The following is a 19,413-nucleotide window of genomic DNA, read 5'->3' as shown; positions in this document are numbered from 1 at the left end:
CTCTCCGTGTGATTGTAGGCAAAGTGCGTTCCGTGTCCTGAGGAAAAAAAAAAACACAAGAGCAAAAAACAATGCCAAATCTGACAGTTTGTTGAATCGCTTGAAACTCCGTCTGACAGTTGTGTGGTAGTGCGGCGAGGGGGTCGTGTTGTGTGGAAAAACAAAAGGATTTCGCTGTATATAGCCTGTAGGTGAGGTGTTTGAGAGGCATTTCTGTCATGGTGCTATCACAGTATTTTAGGTTTCAAGATGGCTGCAGAGTGCACAAATAGAATAGGGATCAGGAAATTGACTGTTATTAATGTGATTTATCCTTTACTTTGTCTTTCTGCATGTGCATTAAGACAGCTGACAGATGATGCCTTTCTGTAATAGACTGCCATGCTCTCCATTTAACCTTCTTTTACATATATTCAAAATAAGACCATTAGCACTGTACACCATTTCATAATTTGCAAATTGGAAATATTGGTGCTGTTTTGTATATCATAATATTACATTATACAAAATTACATTTACATAATGGGCAAATTGTTATCACCATAAATACGTATTTTCTTTAATATTCTTTAATCTGTCATGGTATGTTGAAAAGGGATCTAACAATAACCAAAATATTGTGGTATCGTATCGTCAAAAGTCTCACAATAATATCATGGACTGTCGCAATATATCAAATTACAAGTTTCTTTGCTTAAATGCATGGTTTTATAGAAGCAACATCTTATAAACATAGGGAACTACATATCCCATGATTCATTTCAGTGCAGACAACATGAAGAAATATGTTTTTTACTTGAATTCTTAGGATTATGATGGAAATAATTTACACCAAAATCTTGTCATGGTATTTTAAAAGCAAAAATGTCCCATCTACAATTATATCAGCCTCTTCAAAATATCACACTAAATATTATACCGTGAGATGCATATCAAGATAATATTGTACTGGGAGATTTGGATATCCTTACATCCCTAATACTGAACATTTTTCCCAACCAAAAATCTTGCTAAATATTGTCTTGTATGCCTAATACATTTTGAATGAGATTATCTGGTATAAAATTATACATCGTGACACCACAAAGGAAAATTTTGTATGTAATCTTGTATTGCATAACATGATTTTAGCATATAAATACTGTATAATTAATAACTGCAAATTAGCCTGGTATTTTATATAGGCTATGGGTAAATATATTTTGCATTTCAAAATCTTGCAACTGGATGTTTGAACTTTTGTGGAGCTATATTTCATGAAAAGAAAAACATTTCCACATTATTTCCATCCTGATAGCTGTGCTCTGTATTTGATCCCATTTTAGATCTAGACAAAATGAAGACATTATCATTTCACGCCTATTTTCCACCGTTGTCTTCTTGGATCCCTGTTCTCTTTGTGAATGCATGCTCGTGGCTCGGAGTGTCTAGAGCTTGCTGCTTCTTTTTTAATGAGAGACTTTCTGGGTTGAGCTGATACCTCCCTCCCTGCCTCCATTAGGGCCCATTAGAATCATCATTAAGATAACCCAGGCTGCTCACTGCTCGCGCTGGCAGCATCACTATTTGCTGATTCCCCCTCTCTATTTCCTTATAGTGGTCGTGGGGAGAGACTTTTTTCCATTGTGTCTGGAAGAACGGGTTGCCATGGTAACATCACCCACCGGCGACATTTCGACTGTGGATATTTGCTTCTTGCTCTATGTTTGGGCTGTCTGCAATGCCTGTCTGTCTTGTGTGTCTATCTATCTTATGCCCTTAGTCCCTTCCTATTTTTTCCACTTGCGCTTTTGCCCGGAACAAGAGCCTGACAGTTTAATCCAATTCCCAGACCACTATAAATGTGCAGGTCTATATCCAGCTTGGACCCTGGAATTCATTTGAAAAATCGTGACACCTTAGCCGGCCCCGTTTCGCCCATAAAATGCAAGAAGTAAAGGAGAGAGGGAGGGTTTCGGCAAATAAAAAATCTAAAGACTCTGCCCTAGCTTTTTATTGAACTATTTATGGGTGTTAGGATCCTTGAAAGATTAAGCAGGCTGTTAATAGTGACTGGATATTCCATTAGCGGACCTCATGTCGGCGTCTAGGCGGTTTGACAGCAGCCCCAGGCACTTCAGTTTTTGTGGTCTTTAAGAGTAGGGTTTTTTAATTGAGGTACAAGTAAGAGGACTTGTGATTGAAGTACTGCACAAGCCTTGGCTGTAGATTAGACTACTAGCCCAGAGAGATTCTTCTTCTTCCTTTTGGGGCTCTTTTGTCAACCTCTTTTTAGTGCGAGTTAAATGCTGTGGGAAAAAAGACCAATGCAATTTGAGTATTCCCATTTCAGGCTCTCTTTGAGTCGAACAATCCCAGACTATTATAAACCTCCGCTTTATGAGCTCACAGACCATCAAGCAAAATGTGAAAGTTGTGTAAGGTGTAAAGTTGTCCAACAGCACTGTATAAAACTGTTTAGAACATTGCGTAGAAGTTGTAATTACAGCGTTTTCACGAGGGGTTAGTGTTGAGTCTATTCTAACATATTGAGCCTATCTCAGTTACTATGGACCTTCGGCAGGTTTCACTAGTTGTGCAGTTCTGGTTAGTTGCAAAGCTGACATAATAAATACAAATAAATAAATACAGTATTTTATAGTATAATTTTTCTTATTTTGATGTTTTGAAATGGAATAGTACACATTTCTAATATTTCTCATGGAAGGTCTGACACATTCTTCATGTAAATATTATTATTTTGTTTAGAATGTCCCACAGTATAACATTAATTCTTCATGGAGACAAGCAGGAGATGCCATGACAAGTCTTTTCTATACACATAACATAGCAAATATATAACATTTTCATATTACCGTTCAACAGTGTATTTCTCTATGGCCTATTTTGCTTTGATTCTGAATCCATAGTTCAACAAATAGTTTAGCACCACCATTAAGATTCATCAGTCGTTTCTTTGTGCGTGAAAGGTGTCAAGATGGCGCGTTTTATGCCACTTCCATTTTCTCCGCTACAACAGCATATAATTACCGTCATTAAATTGCAACAGACTAAGTGTGAAAGTCGTTCTGCGCAATAGTGATTATAAAAGCTTTTTTCTTGCTGAAAGGACTACTGATGAATAGTAAAGACAAAGTGGCGCGAGTATAGCATTTTTGTACTCTTTTTTTCTTCCAGATCCTACAAAATATCAGGGAAACGAGGCATGGAAAGGAGGAGAGGGCATGATAAGGGGCCACGATCTCTCTTCACAGCACAATTGAAACATAATTATTTCTTGCCAGATTGTGTGCTCAGCAAAGCCCCGAATAAGGCCCGACATTTAACTTTAATTAGCTGTGATTTATTCATACTGACTGGATCGCAGGAAGAAATTGGATCATCTGATTATAGTCAAGCGTGAAAATGACCTGATTAAACACTCCATGCGACCTATAGGGAAAGGAATACAAGAGCACCCATGGGCAGGCCACACTGGCTACGTCACTGACTATGAAAGAAGAAGCTGGAATGTTTTTCATTCATTAACTAACTATAATCCGTGTTAATTATTTTAAGAGGATATCATTAAGATTTTATTACATATCTTGGTTTGTTTGTGGTTGGGTGTGCTATGTGTGTGTGATTATAAACTTAAATGATCTCTAATCACTAAATGATTCCTGGGCGACTTCTACTTCTCAACATTTCATTAGATTTACTATTCAAATACATGATGAAGTAACATATTTTATTAATATTCAGTTTTACTATAGAATTTAGTTTTTTATAAACATTTGCTTGTTATGTATGTTTGTATGTTTTATATACTTCATAAATTGGACTACTGGATTAGGCAAAGTTCTTAAATATGTTGTTTTTCTTTTAGACTTTACACTTAGATTTAGACAAACTTTACTGACCCACAAGCAAAATTACTTGGACACAGTTGCTGATACGTCGTAGCACATCACAATATATTATAATAACAAAGAGGAAAAATATAAATGGTAATTACACATTCTAAATAAGTAGCAAAAAATAGCAATAAACGTGTCAAATAAGGCATAAGTATATAAATGTATATGTATGTGTATGTATATATGTAGGTAAAAATAAAATAGAAAAAAAGTCAGTAAGAGAGATTATTTTCACACACACTGACTAACTGCTCCATCTATCTTCTCTGCTTTGTTTCTCCAGGTGTGCCAACGAATGATAATTCAGAGTCTAAGAGTTGTACTTCAGTCAAGATCTCTGGGCTCCACCGTGGTCAGGAGCACAATAGCAGCATTGAGGTGCCCTTTGCGCCGCCCGTGCCCAGCCCCACCCCGGCATCGGCCCCCACCGGCTCGCCCGCCCCGGCAGCAGCGGCGGCACCCCCAGAGCCGCCCAGGTCCCGACTGTCCACACCTCCTCCACTCAGCAGCGTCAAGAAGGAGCAGACACATCCAACTCTACCTCTGCTCCCTTCCACCCCTCCCCTCCTGAGGGCGCCACCTCACCCCCTGTCCCATCAAGCCCACCTCCCACACACGCACCAGGATCCCCGAGTTTTGCCCCCACCCCCACACCACTCTCGCCCGATCATCAGCCACCATCACCCACTGTCGTACAGCAGCCTCCACGATTATAGGTAAGCACCTGCATACAGACTGAAATGAACTTAGCTGGAGTGTGTTCACCTGTACTCCTGGCTCTAAAATGTAAAAATAAACAAGTTAAATCTAATAAAATAAAAATAAACCAGTGTCACACCAGCAGTACCTGTATTAATAAGAACAGAATACAAAAGTATATATGCTAAATAGATTAGAGGTTTATTTAAATTAATTACATCATTGTCATGGTAATGTGACACATATATTTACCTGTCTATTGAAATGTGTCCTCATTAAAACAGTGCAATCTATATTAACCCAGTAATGGCTCTTCTATTTCACTGGATATTGATTTGATGTGCACAAACATTCAATAAGCAGATGTCAGATTTACTGTTTTTCATTGAGACTTGCTGGTACATACCACGGCTGCTCTGCTCGGTTCACCTCATATTGTGCCCTGTAAGGTTTATTGGAAAATCTTTCTTACGCTGTCAAAGTAAATTGTTGGCCTTTGTACACCAAATGAACATACAGTAAAGTCATAAAGATGTCTGAGGAGTATATGGAGCAGATAGGGCTTACATTTTTACAATTTACTATAAATGTAATACATGTTTTTATGCTTTTTGGGCTCTAACTAATATCTGTATATCTGTCCTGTTTCCTAACCTCAGCCACAGCAGCAGTCCTGTGGGTCTTCCCAAACACCACCTCCCCCCCTCACCCCATCACCACCTCAGCGGGCTGCCCTCGTCAGTGCCTGCTTTGCCTCTGTCCATAGCCAACCTCTCTACCTCGCACTATTCCTCCTTACGGAGCCCCGTCCATCGCCATCCGGCCATGTTTGCAACCCCAGCAGCACTGCCACCACCACCGACCTTACCAACCAACAGTTTAGTGGTGCCCGGACACCCCGCTGGCACACCCTACCCAGGTAACACCTTAGATTTAATGACACGTGGATACTTGATATACTTTTATATTTTATGTAGAAAACAAATATTCTGTTCAATCTATTTTACCTATCTATTTTTTATTTTATTTGTACCGTTAATAGAAAGTCATAATTACCTCTCATACTAAACCGTGATTTACATTTAGTAGTGACATAGTAGTTGTACTAGTTCTTTTCATATTTAATGTCATGTGAAGTTGAACTTGTCATACGTGAGGTAAGTGCCATTTCTTTATTTCTCTTATCTTTTCTATGAATGCTTTAATTGTATATATCCACACATGGTGCATAATCGACATTTGGAAAGTAAACAGCTTAAATACTTGTACACATAGACAAATTACTTCTTGTTTAGGACAGGTATCACAGTTACTATTGTATGATGGCTAGTGGGTCTTTTTGTCACACAAACACTGCATGTTATTTACACATCTGATATCACAGTAGGAGGAAGATTGGACTGTCATCACAGCTGGAGACATCTTCAGCAGCACTTCAGTGATGTGGCCTCCACAAGCAGAATGACTCGTATCCAGTCATTTGACTTCCAAAAACATAGTCCTCTAAATGCTGCAACAAAGAGAATAATGTCTCCAGCACTGATGGGCGTCCCCCTCTCAGAGGGTGTGTGTGTGTTTTCTGCTGGGATGACTCTTGGTTCTCTCTTGTCTTTAGATACCAGCCTGTTGATATCATTCAACCAACCAATCATGTATTGCCAGCCTCATTCGGGGATTCTGATTGGCACATTGTCACAGGCAACTCTCTTACCTCCACCAATGAGTCCCCACGTAGAAAACCCTCACAGCATGAGCTGGAGAAACAGAGATTGCCAGGTGACTATTTCCTCTTTCTACTTCTTGTGAACTGACTGGGCGCCGTCCCTTTTTTTCTTGTGTCCCCTCCCTCCCTTCCCCCCTTTTTTGGTTTCCTCGCTCTCCTTTCTTGCAGAGCATGACCTCCTGAGGCAGGAGCTGAACAACCGCTTCCTGGTTCAGAGTTCGGAGCGGGGCCGGGGGCCTGTGTCGCTCCTGAGGGCCGAGTTTCACCAACACCAGCACATGCACCAGCACCAACACACCCACCAGCACACCTTCACGCCCTTCCCCAGCCTCCCCCCGGCCATCCTCACCCCGCCCACCGCACCCCCCATGGTGCGTACCCAGGCCCGAAATGTGAGGATAAGTAACTACAGTTCCCATAACCTAACCCTGACAGTTTTTTCTTCAATCAGACCCACTTTTCTTTTATTCACAATTTTAGTCCCTAATTGTTGCATCCTCCCTTCCAAAAAATATATTAATTGACTTTGATTTCTTATTGTTGTACCACTGCCACTGATGTTCCTTTGAAGCTGGAACATTTTAAACCAAAGCAAAAAAACAACACTATGCAGCGGGGGCCACTACTTTCAACACTGCATTGCTACACACAGCTTCTTTCATGCAATTATTGTTATGCTGCTAACAAAAACATTAGCATATGCATTACTGTGACAGAGGCCAACATCTGACTCATTTCTCCCAAATAAGAGAGCATTTCCTAATCTAATTTCAACTTTTCATTTAGCCCTTAACTTTAGCTCCAGATCAAAATAAAGGCTGGCCTCCAGGCAGCTTTTTAAATTGGACACATATGCACATGTTTATAATAGCTTTAAATGTTTAGCTTGTTTCCAGACAGGAATAAGGGGACACAGATTTGAGTTAGCTTACTCTTACAGTGAGTCATATTGGTTCATTGTGGATAGAGACATGGATGACATCACGGCTAAACTGTTGTGATCATTTGTCTAATTGCTTCCGTGCTTTGACTGGGGCTCGAGGTCAGACTTTTAGATGAGGGGAAAGTTATAACTATTCATCAGTCATTTCAAACACTGACAGTCGATGCAGATGCGGCTCTCATTTGTAGCTTTTGGCATCGGTCTAATAGATCTAATCCATCTCGTGATGACCTTTGATTAAGGGCCCTCTTCATGATTATCCTCTTCCTGTACAGTGTGAATCAAAGCCAAGGTTTTTACACTGTTCAGCCAGGTCCAACTCATGCACAGCTCCCTGCCCCACTGCTCCTAACATGGGAGAGATTACATACCATACACAGCCCTGTTTGAAGATGAAAGGGGCTATTTCCCTCATCTCACTAATGCCACCATTATGTAGTCTTTACTTTGAATATAGTCTTCTTTCACTGGGATTTGCTGCTAATGTCTTCTGCAATGTTTTTAATTGAAACTGTGTTGTTGCTAACTTGTGCCTTTTCCCTCAAAGTGAAACAAAGCTGTCTTTCTTCTGTGTGTCATTTGCTTAGAATGGCTAAGAAATGTAATGTTGTGGTTGTTTTACTGTTTATCATAAAAGGAAAACCAAGTAAAGCCCTGTTATGAGTCTCCATGTATCACTATCTCTCCAGTGTTTTGCTTTCGGCCTACTCTATAGAAGCCCCATGTCATTTAAACTATGTAACAGCCCTTGGCTAATGGCTGTAATTAATGAAATTATGAAGCCTCTATTTGTTTATTGTTCAATGCCCTCAAGCAGCTGGCTTGCCAAATGGCAGCACTGAGCATCTCTCCTCATCCACCCCCTTGCCCCAGCTTTGTTGTCGGTCAGGGAATAGTCTTAATTGTTATAAGATGAAATATTAAGCTTTAATTAGTCAAAGCTGTATACCATAAAACTCTGACAGGCGTTATAAATTATATGTGCCGGCTTTATTCCTCACTTTTTACAAGGCTATAAAGCGTCCAGAATCCTTCTCCGAGTGTCAGACATTAAACAGGCCGTGCCTTCAGAAATGCAGAGGAGCCGTTTAATGAGCTCGGAAGCAGGCTCGGCGGGTCCTCTCAATGGGCCGTCTGTCTTTGATTTGGGCCGATTATCGCCCACAAACAGCGCCGCCAACACCATCACTGCCACTGCTGCCATTTTGAGAGCACATGTGAAAGACTCCGCTTTACCCGAGGGCTCCTGACCCACAGCCTGTATCCCAGCCAACCCTTGGCTCGCCCCCTCCACCGCCCATGTGGCAACACCGCACAGAAAAACACTGATTCATACCCGCTCATTTCCCTGTTTTATGTAAACCCAAAATGTAGGAGCCTGCCAAGAGTGCTTTGTGAAAACACTCGCAAAAAGTACCTGCAAATGGCTTGTGTATTTGCGGAAAAGGAATAACTTACTGTCACTTGTAATTAGCCTGTTTTTAAAATAGAGAGGCGGCACTGGCTTATGAACACAAGTCCCTATTCATCCATCTTCAGGTCAACATACGCAGTTCTCTCCTCTGTCTCCTCTCCTTCTCAGCTTTCCCACTCAATTCCCATGTGTTGAGGACAAGCTCACAAGCAGTTTTTCAGAGATCATAAGTTATATTATATGGCAAATTGCAATTTTTATTATAATGTTTCTGGCCGGCACAAGCTTTGAATCACAAATGTTTCCTGGCGTGAATTCATCGTTCCAGACTTGCATTAGTTTTATACCGAGTTGTCCTGAATTAGCTGCTAACCATCGCAAATGTCATCAGCTTGATCCAGTTTCATTCATTAGACTCACACAAGGGGCTCTATATAATCTTTCCATGAATTTGAGCACAAGGAATTGGTCTGTTACGAGAGAAAATCTGAAACCCAAAACAAGCAATGCGTCTCCTCTACCTCCCCATCTCATCTATAACATTTGGTCTTGTTATTGCAGTCCAAAGCAATTAGAGTCAGATTTCGGCACATTTTCCAGTGTATAGACAAAACTGGCCTGATTTTGAAACTGCTTCCACACCCAATCTCCCTTTGCTCAATTGGAAAATCAGGGAGGTTGTCTTCATGTGGGCAGCTCACTCAAGTGCCTGTATTGTTAGTGATTTCACTGCCTATCTGAGCGTACAGTGGAAATAAACCCATGACTGGTGCAAGCCAGCTGCTTCACTCCAGGGCTCAGTGCTCCTCATCAAACCAGAGCTTATGTATATCATGTGTCTAGTTTCATCTGAAAATTGTGAATTTGTGGGAAAAAAGTGTGGACTTTTTGTTAATTCGTCTTTTCTTATCTCTTTCAGTTTGACAAGTACACCCCCAAGCTGGACAATCCTTTCATCAGACATTCAAATGTAAGTTTTTTTCTTGTCATTATATTTAATGGCATATGTTAAATTAATTATGTGAATTTGAATGTTGCCTGGGAACATTACTGTGATTGTGTCTGTACCTGCATTGGTTTGACTGATGTCTCCCTGGGTGTCTTTCTCCTCAGTTCTTCCCCTCCTACCCCCCCACTATGCCAGGCATGCCCCCGCTGCTCCCACACTCAGGACCCTTCAGCTCGCTGCAGGGAGCCTTCCAGCCCAAGGTCAGCCCAACAGTCCTCACCTCACAGCAGCCTCCACACGTAGCCGCATGACACTGTCTCACAGATGCTTGTTAAACAAATGCAAATCCTTGAACAATTCTGGGTCTAAACAAAGACATCTGGAGCCAATGTTGAAAAATTGCCCTGATGTACGCATTTCATCGGTTTACTCATGCACTGTATGAGATAAATGGCAGCAATAAGGGCTAATCTGCATGTAAGTTGTCAAATCAGATGATTAATACGCCATATGGTAGGAGCTGCAGGCGTCTGTGTGTTCAAGCTAGTTATCCATAAAACACTGTAGCAAATGATTTCAGAAAGAAGCATACCTGGTTTGTTGTGTAATATAATTTAATAAGTAAAAATTATGTTTTCAATGTTATTATTATTACATCATATCAATTTTATTGAGGGCATTACCGAGGGCATTACCCAGGACATCCCCACTGACACCATCAGATTATTAGCATCATCTTGTGCTTGTCCAAAACTGTCATTAAAAGAACAATACTATTGACTGTATTTTATTTGCTCTTATTGATATCTTTCCCTATAAGAGTACACAGGTAAAGGACACAGAGCAAAGCAGTGTAGATTTGATTCAGTGATAGTAGATGGGAGGGTGCAGTCCTATCTGGCTGAAGCCCAGTGGCTGTGACCCGATGTAAGCCACCAATCAAAGCTGCCCTAAATCCCCTGGCCTTTCTCCTGGTGGGGTTAGTCATGGTGGGGCCCTTTTTTGTTGTTGAAGGTACCTCCAGATGGTTGAAAGAAAACATGGATATATCTAAAGCTGCTGTTCAGTATTCAGGGAGAGGGCAGGGCGTGGGACGTGCCTCTGTTTGTTTGTGGTTGCTGCTGACCCTGTAGCACAATCTTCCTCCTCTTGATGCGGGACGGATTAATGCGGCTGATCTAGGCACTTGTGCTCAAAAGACTTAAAGAGGAGATCAGAGAGATCACAGATGTGCTAGTGTGCTAAAGCTGAGCGCTAGCAGCACCGTTGCATTTTCATCTCCTGACGTCAGCGATACTGGAGGATTTATTGAACGATAGTGCTTAGAGAGGGTATAGGGTTACTGGAATGGGTTTTCAGGCTCTAAACATCAGGGTTATATTATACACTCAAAAAGAAACCAGGTCAGAGTATGGCTCTATAATTATTGTATTTTATTTCATTCCATTTTCTGTAGGCATCTAACCCCATTGACGTAGCAGCCCGTCCAGGAGCAGTACCTCACACACTACTACAGAAGGACCCAAGGGTAAGCTGAAATTTTTGATGGTTGATAGACTCAACTAGAAACGCAAAGCCTTTTTAGTAGGAATTTAAGATAAAACATAAAAAATATGTCTAATCATAAAAGTATGTTGAATTCCGTAGTGAAGAGGAATTGAACCAATATAACAAAAAAAAATGCTGTAACAGTATATCTTTCACAGGTTGAATGAGATCAAGAAGTAGTTTTTCTAGAAACTGTTACAATAATTCCTGTTTATGTGTTCACAGATAACAGATCCATTCAGGACGTCAGTACGGGTAAGTCACTTGATTCTCATCTCTCATTTACATATTTTTCATTTGGTTAAAAGATTAGTCCAAAAAAGGTCTCAAAAATCTCAATAAAAAATGTAGGTTTCATTCAGTTTATTGCCCTGTTTCAAAAATGATCATATTTTTAGTCCTGCCAAACTATTGAAATGCCAACATTTTTACCTCTACATTAAAACCAGCATGCTGACCTTAGTCTCTTGCTAATGTTTTTGTAGAAACCTGGCAAGTGGTGTGCAGTGCATGTCCAGATCGCATGGCAGATCTATCACCACCAACAGAAAATGAAGGTGAGTGAAATGGTTGAGGGAATATTTAGTACAATGTCAAAATATAAAACCTTTGACATAATATGTGATTCAAAGGTACTATTAGAAGTTATTAAAAATGTATCTTTTTTTATTTTTAATTTTTATTTTGCATAACGTCCTAGACTATGCCTAAAATTAAGCATGTATAAAATTCCTTTCAAAACTCAAGCTGAGCAAAGTATGTGTAGTCTTAGAAAGCAGCTAATGCGTCTGGCCTGGTGCTGTCAGTCCTTTTCGGACCATGAACCCTTGTTACAGAGGATTAGCTTCCCCTAATCAGCTTACTCATATTTGTTCTAAAACACTGGCCAGAATTGGAGACATAGGGCTTTTGTTTATGTGTCTGTCTTCCTCTGATCTCTCACCCAGTGAAGCCCAGGATAAATCCCTCTCCCTCTATTGTCGGAAATGTTTGTTGCTGTTGCCTGCCAGCCTAACATCCCGCTCTGCTCTTCTCTGCCCCTCTGCCCCTCTCTGTCACTTCTCTGCCCCTCTCTGCCTCTTCTCTGCAGCAGATGCAGCTGGACCCGCACAAACTCGACATGAACGGGAAGCTGGACTTGTTCAGTCGACCTCCAGCCCCTGGAGTTTTCCCGGGGTTCCCCTACCCTCACGACCTTGCACGGCCACTCTTCTCTTCCACAGGTCAATCAAATAAATACAACAAATGATTTCTACCACTCATACTACTACAGCCTAAAAGCCTGCCAAAGCAATTTTGTCTTTATGCAAATGAATATTTAAAACTGCATGTTGAAGCCACTCCTGTAATGAAATGGTGTCATTTTTTTCTCTCCTCTCATGTAACGTTCACTTAATTATAGTGCTTTTGTAGCAAATGTTTTGCCAGTAAAGGGTGTCAGATATGTCTATGAATATGGATGACTAGCGCTTAGGTAATTGACTGATTTGCCCTGCGTTGGAGGGCAACAGAGAGGCGAACACCCTTTGACTAGTAATTATGCAGTGGTGTGTCAGAGGCACTCCTATAATTGCTTCATTCATTAACAATTCATGGAATATGGGCAACGCTTACTACGCTCTGGTGGAAAGGACCGGCTACTTACACTTTTACGAACTGACCCCAATATGATGTGGTCGTTTTATGTAGATTGTCTATAAGTAGAATAGAAGTTGAGTTTCAACAGATTTAGGTTTTATATAATATACTTATTATAAAGTATTGTATTAGTATTAAATATTAATATTTAAATATTTAAATTAATCACACATATTTTTCTTGTTTGTAGGACCAGGTCATCCAGCAGCACAGCCCTATGGTCCTGCCCCCCATCCCAGTGGCTTCCTGCCTCCTAGCCATTTGGCAGGTAAGTGTAAGTAACTCCACTTTCACTACTATTTTATACAGCTATTTCCATTTTCTCTTCATCTTTCTCCCTCTCACCCTCTCCCTCCAACCTCACAACCCATTCGACATAACAGCTCAATTTGGAACCTAGTTATTTCCAAGCGTGACCTCAAGTTCATTTCAAGGTTAATAGGGTGCCCATTCAGGCATTCAGTTCAGTCCAAGTTCACATTTTTGGAGAGACAGGCTTTTTCACAGTACAGTACACTGTGACGTACCTTGTTTTCCTAACAAGGCAGGGGTAATGATGTGAATCCAATGATGCCTTTATGTTAATACATTATTGATTTATTTTATTGAAGGTTTTGAAGTTTAGTTCATTTATAATATCCAAATGTCCAAACATGTTCCCGCTTAAAGTATTTGATGCAATAGAACAGATTCAATGGTTTTCTGCCTTAGCTTAAGTTTTAGTCTTGACACATTGACATCTCAGCAGACAATGCAAATTTGCAAGTAGACAATGCAATTAATGTCACTTCACTAACCTGACAAAATGAGCAGAAAAGTACAAGTTGTCATCCCTGTTACTAGATTCACCATATTCAGTTAAATCAAGTTGCACAGTGTCCCATGCAGGGTAGGGTTCACAGACTCTCCACTCCCGTTAGTGGCAGTAAATCCTGAATCCTGGAAGCCTGGCAGCAGCGGGATTACCAGGCTGAGCGTTAGGGCAGCAGTGGAGGAAAGCCACACACAGCTCGCTTGTAAGAGAAAAGCCGAGTGGAACGGGCTGGGGCTGGGTGAGCACCAGGAGCCGGCCCCCGCTTTTGCTAATCCCTGTTTGGCATTTTGCAGATCCTTTCAGTCGCTCCAGTTCCTTTGGCGGCCTCGGCAACCTTTCAAGCAGTGCCTTCGGAGGATTAGGCAACCCCTCGCTTGGTAAGCGCTGGCCCCCTCTCATCCTTCGATCCAGCCCTTTGGCCAGTAACAAAACAGAGTGGGACAGAGACAGACCACAGGGACAGACAGGAGAGTTGAAAAAAATAAAATCAAGGCACTTAGCTGCAGTTTTTGTGTCAAAGCTGCCATAGCTGAGAGAGGCCCAACAAGTAAACCACACCACAGTCTACCTCCTCCTGCCTCCACTCCATCTCGCAGCCATGTCCCCAGCAGCCTGGCTTTAATCTGGCGCTGCTACTGCCAACACGCACTCCCGGGTCCACCATTTGGTGGCAATTCATCTATTAATTACTTGACAAGCCCCTTCTGCAGCACCATGGAGGGCTTTCTCCTTCCCCCCCGCATCCTTCCTCCCTACCTTCCACTCTCTTTCTCTTCACCCCCTATTCTTGTGTGCCAATTCAGTCAGCCTGTTGTGAGAATGAAAAGTGATTGGAATAGACATGCCGTGGAATTTTAAGGTCCCTCTTGGCTTTTCACAGCCCCACTCCAGAGGGCAAGAGAGTCTCCCCTGTTCATCCGGTGTAAAAAACAGGAGGGAGGGAACAGCTCTTTAGTATAAAAGCAAATGAGTAGATTTTTTTTCAGTTGGTGGGGGAGCCATTAACCTCTTACTCTTTCAAACCGCTTCAGTGAGAAATCCTCCACAGACAAAGACTAAAGCAGCTTTTGTTGTTGAATCTTTCTCATCTTATATGTCCTCAAGAGGGTTTTGTGCCCAATTAACTTACAGTGGCTCCCACGCCTGTCCCTTGCCTCTCCAGGGTCCAACAGTGTTTTTGGCAGCAAAGAAGGGCCCGCGGGTCTGTCCGGGTTTGGCAGCCCCCACCATGACACCTGGAACAGACTTCGACGTACTCCGCCATCTTTCCCCACACCGCCGCAGTGGCCCAAATCTGCAGACGTCGAGAGGAGCAGCTCAGCCAATAGCCACGAGCGAGAACGAGAACGTGAACGAGAGAGGGAACGGGAGAGAGAGAGGGAGCGAGAAAAACGAGACTCCTCCATTGGGAAAGAGGAGAAGGACAAGGACAGGTGAGGCTGTCCTCTTAAATAGTGCACTATAAACTTATCAAACAGAGTGAGAGACACAGCCAAGCAGTTTCATACATAACACGTTTAGGACATTCATTCCTCTAACCGAAAACTACACATTTGTTTTTTGCAGGGATTCCGTGGATCGGAACCGTCATTCCAGCCGCTCCTCTCCTGCCTCTGGGCCAGTCAGTTACCAGATCAGCAGTCTGATTCGCTCCAACAGCCAAAACTCCACAGACTCAGGGCGGCACCACAGTGGCAGCGTGGACCGCATCAGAGACGGAGACAAGGATCTTCTGGAGCGCCACAGAGAGGCCAACATGCCTGATGTGAAGGTGAAGGAGAGCCGCTCGCCCAGTAAAGAGGTCCTAGAGCGGAGGTCCTCAGAAGACTGCATCAAACCTGCTCAGCGCTCCCCATCTCCATACTCCAAAGCAGTGATCAATGAGCAGAGCCTGAAGATGACAGGACCCCCACCCACTCTGAAGGACAGCGACAGGAAGGAGCCTGCAGAGCTGCTGCATAAGGTGAAAAACGACATGAAGATAAAAGAGGAGAGAAAGGAGGAGCAGGAGGTCATGGTGGTAAGCTCTGAACCTGCCCCACAGCCACTGTCCCAGACTCTCTCCACTCCTGTGTCTCAATCTGGAAACCCTCATCACCATCACCCCCCTCTGTCCCAGCAGCCCCCTCTGCCATCACCACGGGGCAGTGACCTCCCTGGACCGGGACTGCACGGTGTTCCCATGGCACACTCCCTGCCCCTCTCTATGAGTGCTGTGCCTCAGATAGGCAGTCTGAACGTCCTGGACAGGGCTCGTATGGCCCCCTTCATGGGGGTGAGCCCCCTGGCAGGACGAGAGCGTCTGCCCCATCCAGCCTTCCCCTGGGACCCTCTGAGAGAAGCTTACCGCAGCCTGGACCTGCAGCGCCGCATGGACTTCCAGCTCCGGGCCGAGGGACACCGGTTCCCCAGTGTGTACGAGCAGGAGCGGGCGTACCGCGAGCGAGAGGCCCATGACTACTCCCACCACGAGCACCTGCTGGAGGTCCGGCGGGAGCATGAGCGCCTGAGACAACAGGCCGAGGAGAGAGAGCGCCTTCACCTGAGGGAGGAGTTGGACAGGGCCCGTCTGCACCAGCTGCATCAGTCCCCTATGGAGGGACACCTGCCCCACATGCCCCCCTTTATGCCTCCTTTGGGGGGCATGCCTTATCCCAGACTGAGCCCCTCCACTGGACACAATGGGCCACTGAACAGGACACCTCCAACTGCTGCGCTCAGTGCGCCCCCGCCCCTGGTGCCAGCTGCTAATGCTCGTCCGGCATCACCCAGAAGGACTACCCCCCTCACCACCCAGGACCCCAGGGACTACTCCCCATCTCGCAACCCCAAAGAGGTAGAAGCCCGGTAGCTTCTGACAGTCTTACTGTAGGACTTTGAGCCCACTCTGAAACAGTGCACTGCTCCTTACCAGAAAAGAGCATCAGTCCCTAAGGGAAAGGGTATGATTGTACAAATGAAATGTGCAACAGACTGCACATGCCATGACCTATTTTTAGTGGACTGAAGGTTAAATAATGTCGGTGAATAACACATATAAGTGTATGTTTATAGCCGACTTAAATATTTGATAATTATTAATATATTAATCCAGTACCTTTTTTGCTTTATGCAAGAAGAGGGGTCTCAATCGAGTTTGTACATTTCTTATTCTTGTTCCATGTATAGATATCATTTCTATAAATTTGATGTATTTTGTGCATTCGTCACTCTTTTTACAATATTTATCTCAGTTGATAGTGAGACATATCCATTATGACCCACACTAAAGACTGGATTTCACTTTGACCCTAATTTAACCTCATGGTACCAGGAGATCCTCAATGACAATGTACATTGTTACATTACCAATCTGTTTTGTTCATTTGTTTGCCTTTGAGATATGCAGATAAATATATTATGAGGTCTTTGTTCAGTCCCTGTATAGAAAACGGATGTAAATATCTTGTTGATATTTCTTTGCTGTAAAATGACCATGTAAATTATAGGCTTTTTAACCATTTCTAGAAAAACAAAATGAAGTGAAACTTGGAGAAACCCATCACTTTGAAACTAAGACTAGGTTTTTGGCCAATGAATGGGTTGAACTGAGGGTGTTGTAAGAGGGCCAAGAAGGATCAACTGCAATCTATGCAAAGCAGCACACAGCACCCTAAGGAAACTCAGACTGGAAGGAGCGGATTCTCACAACTCTTAGAGGAACCTGGATTAACAAGTGTTTATATTTACCAATGAATTGGAATTCTCAAAAGACTTCCATGTCACAAACTGGACCAGCCCTGGACAGATGCGAAAGACACTTTTTAGGGGCAACAAAAGGACTTTTTCTGTCAACCGTGTGGTGTTGTGCAGTTGTTTTTCTTAGACTCTTGTATACAAAACAAACAAGTAGAGTTTTAGGCGTGCAAAAATGAACATTCATGGTTTAAAATGTACGGAATAAAGTTTGGACCTAATGTCATGAAATTTTCTACTTCTTGTCTTCTTTAGTTTGACTGCAGCGGTGAATGTGTTTGCAAGACTGGGCCACTGAGCTGAATGTTGATCTAAGGTTGATAGGTTTGCCGATAATGCTGTGCTCAGCTTCCAGCATTTAGACTATTTGCTCATCTTAAATCAAGCTATTACTTTGAAATCATAAAGGCGACCAACTTCGCAAGGAGAGTAGCCTAAGCCATCAGATCATTTGGCCATAATCTGTCATACATGGGCTGCAGAGCTCTTCAGAGAGAATCGATGAGATTGGACCAAGGCAATACAGAGAGGGACTAATAGAACATTGATTTTGTATGAAAGCAGGTTTTGAGTGTTTGTGTTGCAGGTAACCGGTATTGACTGGCAGCCCAGCGGCATATTGACCTGCGGTCTGGACTCATTAAGAGGAGCAATGCCTGGGAGGCAGGCTATCGGATAGACGAGGAGAGGCTCTCCCCTCTCTCTCACACCACTCATCTCTGTTCTAATGAGGCCGGAAGGCGCTCCGCAGTGGGCTGCACCCAGAGCCCTGAGGCACCCCGTCCCACTATCGACAGGAGCTGTGCTGAGCTGTGCCTGTCCACAGACGGCCAATTCATCCTGATAATGCCCTGACTACTCATCTCTGCTGTGCGCCGCCAGACCCACCAATCCAATCACATGATATCAGGCCAAAGTGACAGCGTGGATCAAACTGTGGCCAGGTCATTAGAGGATGTTATTGAAAATCAATAGTGCTCCTGTGTCTCACACACTCAAGCTGTTTTTTCCACAGGATCCTTGAAAAGACTGTTTGGCAGAATAGAGCCGCTGTATCGGGAAGACTTAAATCACTATCACTTTCAATTTAGGTTCCAAGTAATTGAGACACATATTCTTCAAATGGCTAGCATCTGCCTGTGGTCAGTGACACTTTATTGCTGTGTGCTTTTAGTCCTAATCATCTAGTCAACAACAGGTACTTAACCTATGTGCTTGTTACTGCATAGTGATTTTTCTTTCTTGGTATTATTTACCAAGGAAGCCTTTGTGGGTAACAGACACACACCTTACCTTCTCTGCCTCAATCTCTCTGGCCTGTGCACTATCCATTTTACGGCTGAGTGTGAACGGCCCTCCGGAGATGAAAAGCTCCATCAATTTCACTCATCGTCTGGCAAGGTCAATTTATTTCAGCACACAGTCCATCATCAGATGGGAATCAATTGACACATTGCCTAGCATATCCAACCCAAGGTGGGTTATTACAGCCACTGCAATTGTCAGCTCTTTTCCACAGCCATTCTTCACTTGTCTTGGCGGTTTTATTCTTTTCTTTTTTAACACAGGGATTATGCATGCTTTTCTATATGTATTTATACATGATTTTCAATTTAACTAATATTTATTTTGACAGGGATTTACAAAGGAGTGCCTCACTAGACAAATGACTGTAATCCTAGAGTGTATGTTTACACCCATTTTTCTGCTCTGTATTAGGATATGGTGGTATCTGAGGTAAGACATTGTTTTATTGTTCCAGTAATCCCCTTCATTTATCTGTGAGAAACCTCAGCACTGAGCATTTGGGATTGAATTTTCATGGTTTCAAATACATCCAAAAACACTTGGCACCACGCTCACCTCAGATTCAACAAACAGCGGAGCAGGCCTGAGGGCTTTAATGGAGCACAATAGCAGCCCATAACACAGTGCCAAGCTAATAAGATCGGCACCAAATGAACGGTGCCGTCCAAGCTCCCTTTCTCTCTGCACTCCCCTCTGATAAAACATGTATGAAAGAGATTTGGAGCTACTGCTATGTAGTGGCT

The 19,413-nt window shown here is 42.9% G+C and overlaps 1 protein-coding gene across 7 annotated transcripts in view; it reads left to right on the top strand.

Annotated features, from left to right (window-relative positions):
• The window catches only part of fbrsl1 (fibrosin-like 1), a 310,834-nt gene extending 293,265 nt beyond the window's left edge, over positions 1-17,569 (top strand). For 4 of the 7 annotated variants that reach the window (XM_055161581.1, XM_055161579.1, XM_055161578.1 and 1 more), the window contains 13 exons: positions 4,183-4,615; positions 5,258-5,517; positions 6,490-6,713; positions 9,598-9,648; positions 9,792-9,887; positions 11,084-11,155; positions 11,401-11,430; positions 11,661-11,732; positions 12,266-12,398; positions 13,004-13,087; positions 13,921-14,004; positions 14,790-15,060; positions 15,194-17,569. In XM_055161581.1, the coding sequence (XP_055017556.1) occupies positions 4,183-4,615; positions 5,258-5,517; positions 6,490-6,713; positions 9,598-9,648; positions 9,792-9,887; positions 11,084-11,155; positions 11,401-11,430; positions 11,661-11,732; positions 12,266-12,398; positions 13,004-13,087; positions 13,921-14,004; positions 14,790-15,060; positions 15,194-16,478 (3,095 nt within the window). In that variant the 3' untranslated portion in view covers positions 16,479-17,569. Of the gene's footprint in view, positions 1-4,182; positions 4,616-5,257; positions 5,518-6,213; positions 6,375-6,489; positions 6,714-9,597; positions 9,649-9,791; positions 9,888-11,083; positions 11,156-11,400; positions 11,431-11,660; positions 11,733-12,265; positions 12,399-13,003; positions 13,088-13,920; positions 14,005-14,789; positions 15,061-15,193 lie in introns of all 7 variants that reach the window. The other 3 variants (XM_055161577.1, XM_055161580.1, XM_055161582.1) reach the window with 3 other exon arrangements.
• The last annotated feature ends 1,844 nt before the right edge of the window (positions 17,570-19,413 follow it).

The sequence above is a fragment of the Boleophthalmus pectinirostris genome, unplaced genomic scaffold, assembly GCF_026225935.1.
Source record: "Boleophthalmus pectinirostris isolate CB_2022bp ecotype Guang Dong unplaced genomic scaffold, ASM2622593v1 HiC_scaffold_4, whole genome shotgun sequence".
Lineage (NCBI taxonomy): Eukaryota > Metazoa > Chordata > Actinopteri > Gobiiformes > Gobiidae > Boleophthalmus > Boleophthalmus pectinirostris.
Note: the sequence above shows the minus strand (reverse complement) of the source record. Positions and strands in the feature narration are given on the sequence as shown.